The sequence below is a fragment of the Benincasa hispida genome, chromosome 2 (assembly GCF_009727055.1).
Source record: "Benincasa hispida cultivar B227 chromosome 2, ASM972705v1, whole genome shotgun sequence".
Lineage (NCBI taxonomy): Eukaryota > Viridiplantae > Streptophyta > Magnoliopsida > Cucurbitales > Cucurbitaceae > Benincasa > Benincasa hispida.
In genome coordinates, this window is record NC_052350.1 from 10,934,513 (window position 1) to 10,947,617 (window position 13,105).

The 13,105-nt window shown below is 33.0% G+C and overlaps 1 protein-coding gene across 1 annotated transcript; it reads left to right on the forward strand.

Annotated features, from left to right (window-relative positions):
- On the forward strand, positions 1-2,716 carry LOC120071966 (protein JINGUBANG-like). The gene is made up of 3 exons (XM_039024397.1): positions 1-23; positions 262-925; positions 2,351-2,716. Exons 1-3 carry the CDS (start codon positions 1-3, stop codon positions 2,714-2,716), a joined length of 1,053 nt encoding a protein of 350 aa, XP_038880325.1.
- The last annotated feature ends 10,389 nt before the right edge of the window (positions 2,717-13,105 follow it).

Genomic DNA, 13,105 nt, shown 5'->3' on the forward strand with positions numbered 1-13,105 from the left:
ATGTCCTACATATATTTTATGAGGTCTCCGCCTCCCACACCTTTGAATAAAATTCCGACCAATTGGGCAACACTCCATCTACTGACAAAACGAAACAAAAAGAGCATAAGATCTAAAACGGATCTCATCAACCGCCACCAAGCAACGTGGCAAATAAACAATGCAAAAAATATCCCTCTCCCGCCACGTGTACCAGTCACACGTGCTCCCCACGCTTTTATAAACCCCCCCAAAAAAACCATTGTTTTCTCAAACATGCAGAAGAATCCCAATGGCACACGAAACGACACCGCATAGGGTAGCCACACTCACAACCCAAAACACCACTTGCTTAGCCGCCCATAACGGCCTCCTCTACTCCGGCTCCACCAACCAGATCACCGTCTTCGATTTAACCAACGGCTTTACTCAAATCGACACTCTCCGCATAAACGACGCCGCTTCGGGGTCCGTCAAGTCCATCGCTTTTGGGCCTTGGAAAATCTTCACGGCCCATCAAGACTGCAAGATCCGCGTCTGGAAGATCACGCGCTCGGGACCGCCACGTCATCGTCTTCTGACAACTCTCCCCACCGTTAAAGACAGGCTGTACCGGTTTATTTCGCCGGGGAATTACGTGCGTGTACGGCGCCACCATAAGCGGCTGTGGATCGAGCATTGGGATGCGGTTTCTGGAGTGGTGGTTAATGGAGGGTTTGTGTACTCTGTTTCATGGGATCGGAGTTTTAAGGTTTGGAGTGCTTCAGACCATAAGTGTTTGCTGTCGGTCAAAGCTCACGATGATGCGGTCAACGCGGTTGCTGTTAGTCATAACGGCGTCGTTTATACTGGCTCTGCGGATGGGGTTATTGGAGTATGGCAGATCAGGGAGGGGAAGAAGAAGAAGTACACGTTGGTTAGGTCTTTGGACAACCATAAATCTACGGTAATTAATTATATCAAATCATTTAACGAATAAATTAAATAGAAAAAAATATCTATCTCGAGGTTTATTTAACAAGAGCGTAACTCAACTGACATAATGTTTATATTATCGACTTTGAAGTTTGAGGTTCGATTCTCCATATCCTACACTTTAATTACAATACATTTAAAAAAAGAATAGAAAAAAATATCTTTCTTCAATAAAAATCACTCCTACATTCATCTTTATGCAACCCACAAATTATCAATTCATGTTTTGCCACGTGTCTTAGATATTTCTTTAAATATATATATATTTGTGTGTTAAAGAGTATGATGCAAAGATATAGGGAAATTAAATAATAGATTGTGAAACCATGCACACTCATCAATACTAATTTTTCAATTTCAACATCAAATTAATTTTGCGTGATTAGAAAGTGAGTTTTCGAGTGATTTTGAATATAGAGAATAAAATAATACTTAAACCTATCTAAATATATGTGTTGTTTATATATATAAAAACCACATATATTTAGATAGGTTTAAGCATTATTTTACTCTCTATATTTTTACTTGTTTCATTGTAATTCTTATTTTCAAAAGGTTCATTTTAGTTTTTGTATTTAATAATCATTATAGTAATTTATTCATTTATTTTTATCTTTCTTTTATTGAAATTTTAACAATATACTACATATTCACTAAATTTCTTAGAATGTAAGTATAAATTTGTATTAAAGGGTTTAAAAAAAATCGTATTAAAGGGTTTCCATCAACTTATTAAGTTGATACGTTAAAGTTTTGCAAATAAGAATCAAAATGATTCCTTTTTTTAATGTACTTAACCAAAATGAATGAAATACTACTTTGACATTTATATTTGAACTATAGTTCATTTTATTCAACATTACTTTACATTAAATATATTTTTTTAACTTTTTCTTTTTTTGAAAAAATATGCGTGCCACAAGGCTTAATGAACAAATATTGCTATTTAAATAAAAAAATTAGGTAAAACAAGCTGTCATGAAAAAAAATTATGAAAAATAAACATTTTCTTTTTTATCTTTATTGAAATGCGTCTTATCCCACTATACAAAAGTAACCAAATATATTATATGGTTTGAATTTTGACCAAATATATATATATACACATGTATATATACATACATATAGATATATATGTATGTATACATACATAAACATACACACATATATATAATGTCTATTTTTATTCATTTACTTTTAAAAAATCTTTCCATGGTCTATTTTAAAGAGACCAAAATGACTATAATAGTTATTTTTTTTAAGACTACTATAATTAATTGAAAGTATACGAACCAAAATTTAAAATAAATTTAAATCAAAATATATTAGAAGATATTAGATAAGGTATTTGTAGGAAGTTATAATGTTTGAAGTATTTATGTGTGTGTATTTATAGGTAAACGCAATCGTGTTGAACGAGGGAGGTTGGACAATGTTTTCGGGGAGCAGTGATCGTTCGATAATGGTGTGGAAGAGAGAAGAGGTCGGAAAGCATATTGCATTTGTGGAGACTTTATGGGGCCATCAAGGGGCTGTTTTGTGCTTGTATTCTCTCCGAGATTTCTTAGTCAGTGGGTCGGAGGATCGGACGCTCAGGATTTGGAGAGGTGACCTTGCTAACGGTTACCAATGTATGACCCTAATAGATGGTCACAGGTCGCCGGTTAAGTCGTTGGTTGCCGTTGGCACCGATCATCGGAGTTTGATGATCTGTAGTGCCAGTTTGGATGGACAAATACAAGTTTGGAGTTTCGGGATTTGATGTATAATGTATTCAAATGCTTCAAATTATTATTATTATTTTTTAAATCATCCTAAAACATATTTTTAATCATTTAAAGTTAATTTTGATGATGGAAAAAATGTATTTGAAGGTATAAACTTAAAATTGAATGATTAAAAATGTGGTTCAAAATGATTTTATTAGCAATTTCAAATTCACTCACAAACCTGCAATTAATTTATTAGTTTAAATTCACTTTTTAGTTTTTGAAATTTTATACCAGTAATAATTTAAACTTTAAACTTTAATTTGTAAATGATTTAGTCTATGAATTTTTTACGATATGGATTAAAATCGTTACAAATTGCAAAATACAAGAAAAAATTGATATTTATCAAGGATTAAATTGTTACAAATTTGAAAGTTTATAGGTTAAGGTCTCGTTTGGTAATCATTTTGTTTTTGCAAAAGACATTACTTCCACATCCAAATTTCTTCATTTGTTATCCACTTTTGACCAATAGTTTAAAAAATCAAGCAAAATTTTGAGAACTAAAAAAATTAGTTTTAAAAAAGTTATTTTTGTTTTTGTTTTTGGAATTTGGTTGAGAATTCAACTTCAACCATTGTACTTAATAAAAATGCAAATCATTGTAAGAAATATACATAAAATAGACTTATTATTATTTTTTTTAAAAAAACTAAATAGTTACTAAACAGGGCCTAAATTATTACAAAGTTAAGTTTAAAGTGAGCTTTCTAACGTGTGTTTGATTTAATGAAGTGAGTAAAGTTATTTGCCATTCTAACCCACTAATTTTAACCGTTGATCAATATTTAGAATGATATATATTATTTTTATCTACTAAATTATACTTAGATTTAACTTTTAATTTGTATACATTAATGAAAACATAACTAACTCACATTATATTTGCACAAAATTTTGACTCAGTTGTGCTCGGGAGAATTGTGATATCATTTCCAATATTTCAATGATTGTTTACCTTAAAAACTGACATTATAACCATACATCTTAAATTTCTTGTTCTATGGTTCAATCACAATTTATTAAATGGTGTGTAGAACACATATTTAATACAATTGGATATTTTAGCTTCAAAATTCATATATGCTATTATTTGTAATAATTCAAAAAGTATTTATTTAAGCAAAATTTTATTAATGAACGTGCAACAAATCATCAATAAGATATAAAACTTAACAAAACATCATTAACAATTTTGTGACATTTGTTTTTTTTTTTTGTTATTTTTCAAAATATGTATAATTATGAAGTAATTCATATGTACTATGCAATACTATCGTGAAATTTCAGATAGAGATTTAATATCTGTGATTATCTCACATGATTTCACCTTTTTAAACCCATAGCATTATTATTCGGAGAACTTTAACACCATTTGACATGAGTTTTTTTCTAATACTTGTGAGATTTTTATACGTGAGAGATTGATATAGCCTGATTAATTAATAAACTAATATCAATTAATTATTACTATTAATTTTAATTAATTATTAAATATAAACATATTATTTAGACTTAATAATTTTCAATTAATATATTTTCCATTGATGTTTTATATCATCTAAACTATTTAATATAAAATTTTGGTATTAATCATTAATATTCTAAATAATTTATATTATTTTTATTAATTAAATAAAATAATTTAAATAATGTTTAATTTAAAGATATTTTAATTGATCAAATAATTAATTAATATAACAATATGTTAAATAGTTAAAATTATAACTACATTACTTATTCTCTTACATTTGATTAAATAATTATTTAGTTTTGATTTCTATATACAAAATTGGTAAATCGAACACATTCATTTAATTTCTAGACATTAATTATTCCACATATCGAAATATAGATATTAATTATCTCAAACATTTAAAATTCGGACATTTAATATCTACATCCATGAAATAATATTTGTGATCCAAACCATCCCTAAAAACTTCTTGTAGATTTGGAAATTAAGTTTGGAACAACCACAAGAATGTCCAAAATAAAACATGCCTTTTGGGAAAAAGGCCTAGATGCCTTTTATTGTATAGATGTTCAAAGACTAAATTTAGGATGTTTTTAGGGAAAATAATGGACTAAGATAGTCCTATTCAAATCTCCTAAATTGGACAAAAATTAGTTAGTCAAATGGCTTTAAATTTTTAAGGATGTGATGAGTATAATTAAATAACAAGAACATTTTAAGTGTAAATAAAACAGTTACTTAAATTCTGCTAAATTTAAAATTTTTGAAAAGGTATAATTTGAAATTAACCAATAAAGTTGAAATAAACATGGACTATAAGCATGTACATCTCATAACAAAAAGTTTATACATCCAGTCCTAAAAACTATCATGTATATGAAAAATTAAGAAATGGACTCGTGAATTGAAATTAATAGTATGTACAAGAAGCATGTACAAATAATTAACATCAAAATGATACATTCCATATCTGAAAAATAGTGTATTTGAAAAATTAAGATCTTATGAGATACTACAAACAAACATCTCAACGTATTTAGGTACATTGAAAATGACAAAGCACAACCTATCTATCCAACTCATTTGTTCATTAAATCATTTCCTTTTTACATAGTTTTCTACATTGTAAAGGAGGTGTTTATGTTCTCACATCTCTTCTTGAAATGTTCCTTATTCCAAAGAAACCAGATCGGGAGAGAAAAAAATGAACGACTATCTTGTTCCATCGGTTTCTCTTTAAGAGCAATCGGCTCCTGGTGAGAATAGAAATCCTGGTTGGTGCAAACTGATCTTTACTCCATCTTTGGAGAAGCATAAACACTGTGGAGATTCATTATACATAAAATCTTCGCTAGACTAAGTCTCACAAATATCTTATACTAAAAAGTAGATAAAAATTCATCAAATTTTCACCACACAAATACTTTGTATTAAACCTACTAGTTAAATCTTAGCAACACAAAATACCTTATAACAACTGAGGTCATTGAAATCGAATAACTTATATCTTTGTTAGACTAAACCATACAAATAACTAAAATCTTCGTTAAACAAAGTCATACAAATACTAAATATAACTAAAGTATTCGTCTCTATGAGCCACTAAAGTATCTACCACTTGTTAAAATCTGAAATTTAAACTCTTGATCAAATTATGAGCTATGCAAATACCTTATACAAAGGTTCAAAGTTGTATTTTAGGACCAATGTACAAAGGAAGATTTTCGAAGATGCGCTTAGTCACTTGCATAGATATAACCAAGAGTTGTAGTTGAGATCGATTTCAAATTTTAATTTTGTAGAGTAAAGAATTCGTCTTAGAATTTCAAGGAAAAAATTGATACTTTTAGTTCCTCCGCTAATTTTGGGAAGAAAATCTAAAATGTCAAAAAAAAAAAAACTTTAGATAATTACCATTTAAGACTATAAAAGATGAAAAGGGCAATAAATTTAGATATAATTTTAAAAATAGAATTAAATTATATATATATATATATATATATTTGAAAGGATAGCAATTCAAATCTGTATATAACATGAAAATTTTGAAAGTTTCTTTCATAATAGGAAAGACTTCATAATAAATTTTAGGATTTGGATATATAAGAGATTCGGGGAGATTGAGTGTTAAGATACATATTCATGTAACAAGGAGAGGGAGTGGGAATCAATATGTTGGGGGCAAAGTTGGAAAGATGGTGGAATGAAATGGGACGTTCATTCTCATGTGTGGCCATTTTTCAATAGTTTTTTCTTTTGGCTTTTTTCCTTTTGGCTTTTTTCCTTTTTGAATATGAGGTTTTCAATTTGGTTATTCTCTACAATTTCTCATTAAATTTTAAAAATTAGACCCATAATCTAGATTTATTACTTTTGTAAAAATGCTAAAAAATAAATTCAACCCACAAAAGGTAAAAAACATTCGGATACACCTGATACACCTAATATACACTTGATACACGCTTGATACACTACTGATATATGATGGCGAAAATTAGGGAGCGCAATATATGCGATGCATGTCTTAAGTTATGCGTTGGTTCTCATGCGTCGGTGGTCATGCGTTGGAATGGAATGTATGTGTTGATCTCATATGCAATGACCTGTTGTAAAATGCATGGAAAAATAGATGAAAAGGCGAGGATGTCTTCACTGCAACACTAAGCTTGACCACAAGAGCAACCCTAGCCAACACAAGCTATGCGATCATGCTATACACACTTGACGTAGACGCATGCGATGTATATGCAATAGTGTCAAGAAGCCTATTTCTAAGTCTCTATATGACCGCATACCATCATATCCTACTTAAACGGTGCATACGTTGTGTTGTAGCAAATAGAGCTTATCTCTGAGTTCCCTATTCTTGCTTATGTGATCCAATCCACTCTCTCGAGCCTTAAATTTGGTTTTTAGACTACTCTCCCAAGTATGCCTAAATGATGAATGATGTGCTGATAAGACAAGGTAATCGTATAAACCTGGCTGACGTAAGATTATTCCTATCTCTAGTGAACACTTGCTTACATTGCTTAATGCGACCAATCACTTACCCTCCCGGGTAGTTAGTTGCTGCTGATTCTACTCATAGACAAGCATTGCGTCCGCCTATAGACAAGCATTGCTACAGCTTCACACTAAGCAAATAAGATTTTCTCACAACACTCACACAATGCACACCTCTCGATGGTTTGCTACATGCTTCATATCCCTAATCTACATGATTAAGTATGCGATACTCTAGCATTCTTACTCAGTGATGCAATGAAAGTAAGGGATACTAAGTAAATGAAGATGAAGATGGAATCAAAGGAAATATAGAAATGCATTGATAACAAAATGTATTAATTCCTTAAGCTAAAATATAATACAATACAAGGAAAGAAGAGAAATGGAAGGAACAGCTGGAAGCAATGTCTTGCTTTCAGCAGATGTGTGTCAAGGCTATCGGTGGTGCCATGGATGGGCAGTGGAGTTGACTCTCTTGAGCTCTAACTCCAGCGAAGGCTCCGGTCGTCACTCAGAACTGTCTCTTATACACATCTAGATGTGTATAAGAGACAGTTCTTACTCAGTGATGCAATGAAAGTAAGGGATACTAAGTAAATGAAGATGAAGATGGAATCAAAGGAAATATAGAAATGCATTGATAACAAAATGTATTAATTCCTTAAGCTAAAATATAATACAATACAAGGAAAGAAGAGAAATGGAAGGAACAGCTGGAAGCAATGTCTTGCTTTCAGCAGATGCTGTCTCTTATACACATCTAGATGTGTATAAGAGACAGCTCTTTGGTCTGGATCACAAGGATCCGCCCTAAGGCAGGGAGCCTCAGGCAAAAAACCTTGGATGATTTGAAATTCTGCTCAACGGCCTCTATTTATAGAGCTTGATCACTGACAACATTAATGGACCTGTTCTGAATCTGACACTCGCGGCGTGATGGTCCTTTCCTGAATCTCGATTGCTAAAGGTATGGTAAGTGAAATGTCAACATCATCTTTTGATACTCCTGAGGTATGTGTTCATGTTTGCATTCCACTAACCTTGCGATCGCCCTTCTATTATGGTTATCATTATGTAGCCGCAATCTCCTTGCGACGACTGCATTCGCACGGCAGCCGCAACTTCTCTGCGATGACCGCATTCGCTTGACGTTCGCAACTTCTATGCGACGGACGCATGCGGTTGATGGCCACAACATCCATGCGTTGAAGTATGCATTCACCTCTACGATGGAGAGATTCTCCGCATGCGGTCGTCTTTGCGATAGCCCGGCTTCCACGTATGCGTCTACTTCTTGCGTTAGCTACAAAGATAGACAATTGAACGCATAATAACGCATAATAGTGTGTTAGCCGAGATTCTTAATGCCGATTGACACAAACTCGTTTTCTCATGAATTCCTAACATATTCGCCGGATATTCTACTTAACAGCTCTCATAATTCTAAATAAAAGGCCTATAATGATGTGCATTATGCCCGTCATCAATATACACTCGATATACTTGATACCTTTGATACACTTGAACTACTAGTATACACCTGATACATTTTGATATACTGTTGATACACACTTAATAAACTATTGTTTGACACTTGATACACTATTGATACGGTTGAAAATGTTGGGATGTATGCTCTAAAGTCTCATAGTTATATGTTATTTGAATCAATGGTTTATATATATATATATATATTAAATTCTAATTCCAATTGTTTTGAATTTTGTTTTTTAAGGAAAAAAAAGGGAGGGAGTTATTTTAACTCCCTCAACCCTACCTCAACCTCTCAAGAACAATGAAAAAAAGAGAGAGAGAGAAGATCATCTTCTTCCTCTTGGTCTCTCTGTGATCTCTCGAGCTCTCATTCTACCCCTTTACCAAGATTGAGTGCGAGGCCACAAAACTCGGCATGATTCTCGTCCCTGAGATTAATTAGGAAAAACCCCGTGGTGGTGTCCTCGTCGTTATATTGATGTCAGGTTCGAGAGATCAAGCAGTTTGTGTTCGCGCTCGGGAGAGGAAGCGAGAAGACGGTGTTCTTTAAGGGTATGTGATATCCCTTCTTTCTTCTCTGTATTTTCACAGTAGCAACATGGTTAGGTATTTTTTTTATCCTTAGTTTCCGTTACTCTGTTTTTTGAATGTTTATAAAACTAATTCAGATGCAACGACATCCACTTGCTTTTGTTGCGAGGAATTCCAATCCTTCAATTGATATCAGAGTCATCTCGAGTCTCTAAATTTCATTTTCAAACTTTAGTTCAGAGTATTGTTGGGTAAACTTTTTGCATTTTGAGTATTGAAGGTTTTGGTTTTTGCATTTGTATGATTTCGAAATTGGCATATAAATTTATTGCTTTATTGAGTAGATTTATAAGGGTCCATTGTAATTTTGGGCATTTAGTTCTTTCAACTGAGTTTGTACTATTGTCCGTGTCATTCGTACTGAAGTTTTGACTTCAATTTGTAGAAATTTGAAGCAAGAATGGAGAAAATAGGATGAACGCACGAAGGAAAGGAAACTTTTTGCCTTAGAGCATCGTGATGCTCGCCCTACGTTGTAAGGGAAAAGGTTTAGCATTGCTACGCTCTAGCTGCAATGTTGCAACACTACGACAACCCAAAAGGCTAGCGTATTTGGGATTTTTTTCGAATTTATTTGAATTTGAATTATTAATTTGTAATAATTAATTATACTTATTTTCTTCATCAATTAAATTAATACAAATGTTATATTAATTTAATCAATGTTTAGGATGTCAATTCGATCCATTGCTTTTATATTTATTATACATATTATGTATGATTTATTTATTATATTGCTTAGTGTATGTCATATAGTATAAAAATTCCATCATACGATAAACATTATTTCATGCATCATTTTAATATAAATGTTATATTATATAGTTGCATGATTTAATTAAGCATGCTCATGCATCATATTTAATATAATTGTTATATTATATGATTGTATGCATTTATAACATGTTTGTGCATAATCTTATATATAAGTGTCATAATATATAGTATGGATGGATGGATGAATGTTATGTTATTTTCATTACTTTATTATATAGTTGTTATGTATAATGTAATGAAAATGAAGATGCATGGAGCATGACACTCGTTTTCGGTGCCAGAGTCCCGCCCTAATGAGCTCACCGTAGGGAAGAAGCATATTAAGACAAAAGGCTAAGTAACCTTATCCTTTTACAGGAGATCAAATAAAGAAACGTACAAAACTGCCATCCTATAGGGGGACACTCCCAGGGTGCTTCGAGGTGATGCGCAGAAACTTTATTCAATCCAACGAGAGAGACCGTGGGATATGCAGTCGCACTTCCCGCTCCCACATACTATGAACATTCTCTCCATTCACCTTGATATTAACCTACCCAAACACTACTCCCAGGGTGCCACAAGGCCAAAGGTAGATCTGACAGTGTGAACTATAAGGGAGAAATGTGAAAAGGTTTAAATGAAGCATCATATGCCCCAAGTACCTCCGACTGAATGTTCTACCTAGGGGTTCATTAACCTAGACAAGCCGACTACTGATTTTAGTCTAAGTCGTCTTTTAAGTCCGCTCATAAACAACTTTTGTCTATGAAATAGAAAAAGTTCAAGTAGTCACATTTAAACACTTTAATGGACAACTTACATGCATGCATCAAACCTATCTAATTCACCTTTCTAGATAGATTCCTAGGTAGAGGTGTTACATTTCCGTCAACTTAAATACCCTAGTCTAGACAGAACCCTCATTAGACAAAAGGTCCCATATAGATAGATTTGCTACACTTTAACCTTTTATTAGTCAATTTAATCCTATCAAACTGATTAAAGATTAAAGCCTAAGGGTTACTAATCATATTAGAACCGTGATCTTAGGTCTATGTCATCTAAGTTTTAAACATTTTAAAACCATGAATTAAACCTAAGTGAGCATGCATGTCTATCTTATAGATTTTAGATCTAATTTCTCTTTAACCCTTAAAAAGAAACAACTAAAACACATTGCTACACAACAAGGTATTTAACGCATATAAAGTAACCTATGTGTCATGCTTTATACAATGTCCGGTCATTACTATACATAACTTTTATATACAAGTAATAACCAAGCACATATTATTTCCATACACCCTTATGCTATAACAATTATAATATAAAGATGATGCATGTTAATACTTTTATGCATTCATAAATATGACTCTTCTTATATTATATGATGCATGAGCATGCTCTTACGTAATTTAAATCATACTTCTCTAAATCATAACATTTATAATAAAGAGATGATGCATGACCAATGCATAACCTAAGGTGGGATTTTTCTATATGTGCATACCATATGACATATAAAAAACAAAAACAAAAACATACATCACATGTATAAAACCATAGATTAATGGACCGGGATGAACCAAGACAAAACCGGAATGAAAAATTCTATGTATTACATTTTTCCACCGAGCAAACCGGTTCACAGGTGAACCGGGTCTTGAACCTCCGGACGAAGCTCCCATCGTGTAGTAAACACCTCCAGGTAAACGATCATGCAACGCACACTAGACGATGGCACAAATGCTAAACGGATGCTTAGACAACAACGAGGCTGCGAAGCCTAATCGTCTAGACAATCGCTTATGCGATAGGGAAACAATTTACCACGCCTTTTACTCTGCGATCGTATAGTCAGTAACCAAGCGAGGCTTGGTGAGCTATACGATCGTCTAGTGTGCGCGCGTTAAACGACACTCGAGCATTCGATACTCAATGATCATCTACACGACCTGACCAACACATGATCGTCTTTTTGCTCGAAGAATAGAAACTCTTGCTCCGAACTTCTTCACGAACGACTCAAAACTCAAACTAACTTTGAAATTACAAACTCGATAGAAATTAATTATGCCATAAAATGCAGAGGCCTTTTACAATTAACTGGAAATGTAAAAGAATTTAACAAACTGAGGTTTCATCCCAGAAAAACTCCATTAATCCATACATCCACAAACGAATTAACACTTAAAATAGAGAGTAGAGATGTTGCACCCTTCGAGAATGTAAATGCAATTCTTTGCAGTAATGAATTTGGAATATCAGAAACCTGGCTCTGATACCAATTGAAGGAACTCTTATACAAGAATACTTATGAGCGGAAGTGGATCTTTCCAATTCATTGTGACAGAATTTCCACATATACATTCAGACATACCAATACATATTAACAACACTAAATTATTGGCATGCTTAAAAAATGAATAAACAAGAGACCGAGAGAACATACCAGTTGAAGACTTTTTTCACTTGAAATCTCGCTAGAACACCAGGCAATCGTTCAACAACTCTCTCGTCGTTTACCACAAATGGCTTCGCACGAACACCAGGATATGGGGATGACACCACCACTCAGAGCTCTCAGTATTCTTGGAGTGAGAATCCAAAGAGTGGGCTTTATTCGTATTTGGTAGAAGTGCGGAGGAATGGCAATCGTGTACTAAAGATCAAGTAAGTGGGAGAAGTGAAAGACTATCGTATAGTTGAGTGCTTGATCGTTTAGGCAAGGTACACGATCGTGTAGTAAAAATTGGGTGATCGTCTATACGATCGTTTAGTTCAGCTCAAGTGCTAAGCGATCGTCTAGGAAATGGTAAACGATCGTTTAGGAAATGTATGCGTGGATGTGCGATCGTTTAGTAAACGATAAGCTCTATCGTATAGGCTCTCAAGTGCTATGAAATCGAATACAAACACACCTTGAGCAATTATGCGTATCTCCTGCAAATGAAAACCATTTTCATTTTATTTTTCTGTTACTAAAACTGAATTAAACTTCCCACCAATGCATGAATTCGGAGAAAATGCCGGACAATTATCTCCTAAC

Coding starts and splice junctions, on each gene's coding strand:
- LOC120071966 (XM_039024397.1), top strand. CDS start 1: ATGTCCTACATATATTTTATGAG. Junction 24..261: donor TCCTACATATATTTTATGAG/GTCTCCGCCTCC, acceptor TCAAACATGCAG/AAGAATCCCAATGGCACACG. Junction 926..2,350: donor TGGACAACCATAAATCTACG/GTAATTAATTAT, acceptor GTGTATTTATAG/GTAAACGCAATCGTGTTGAA.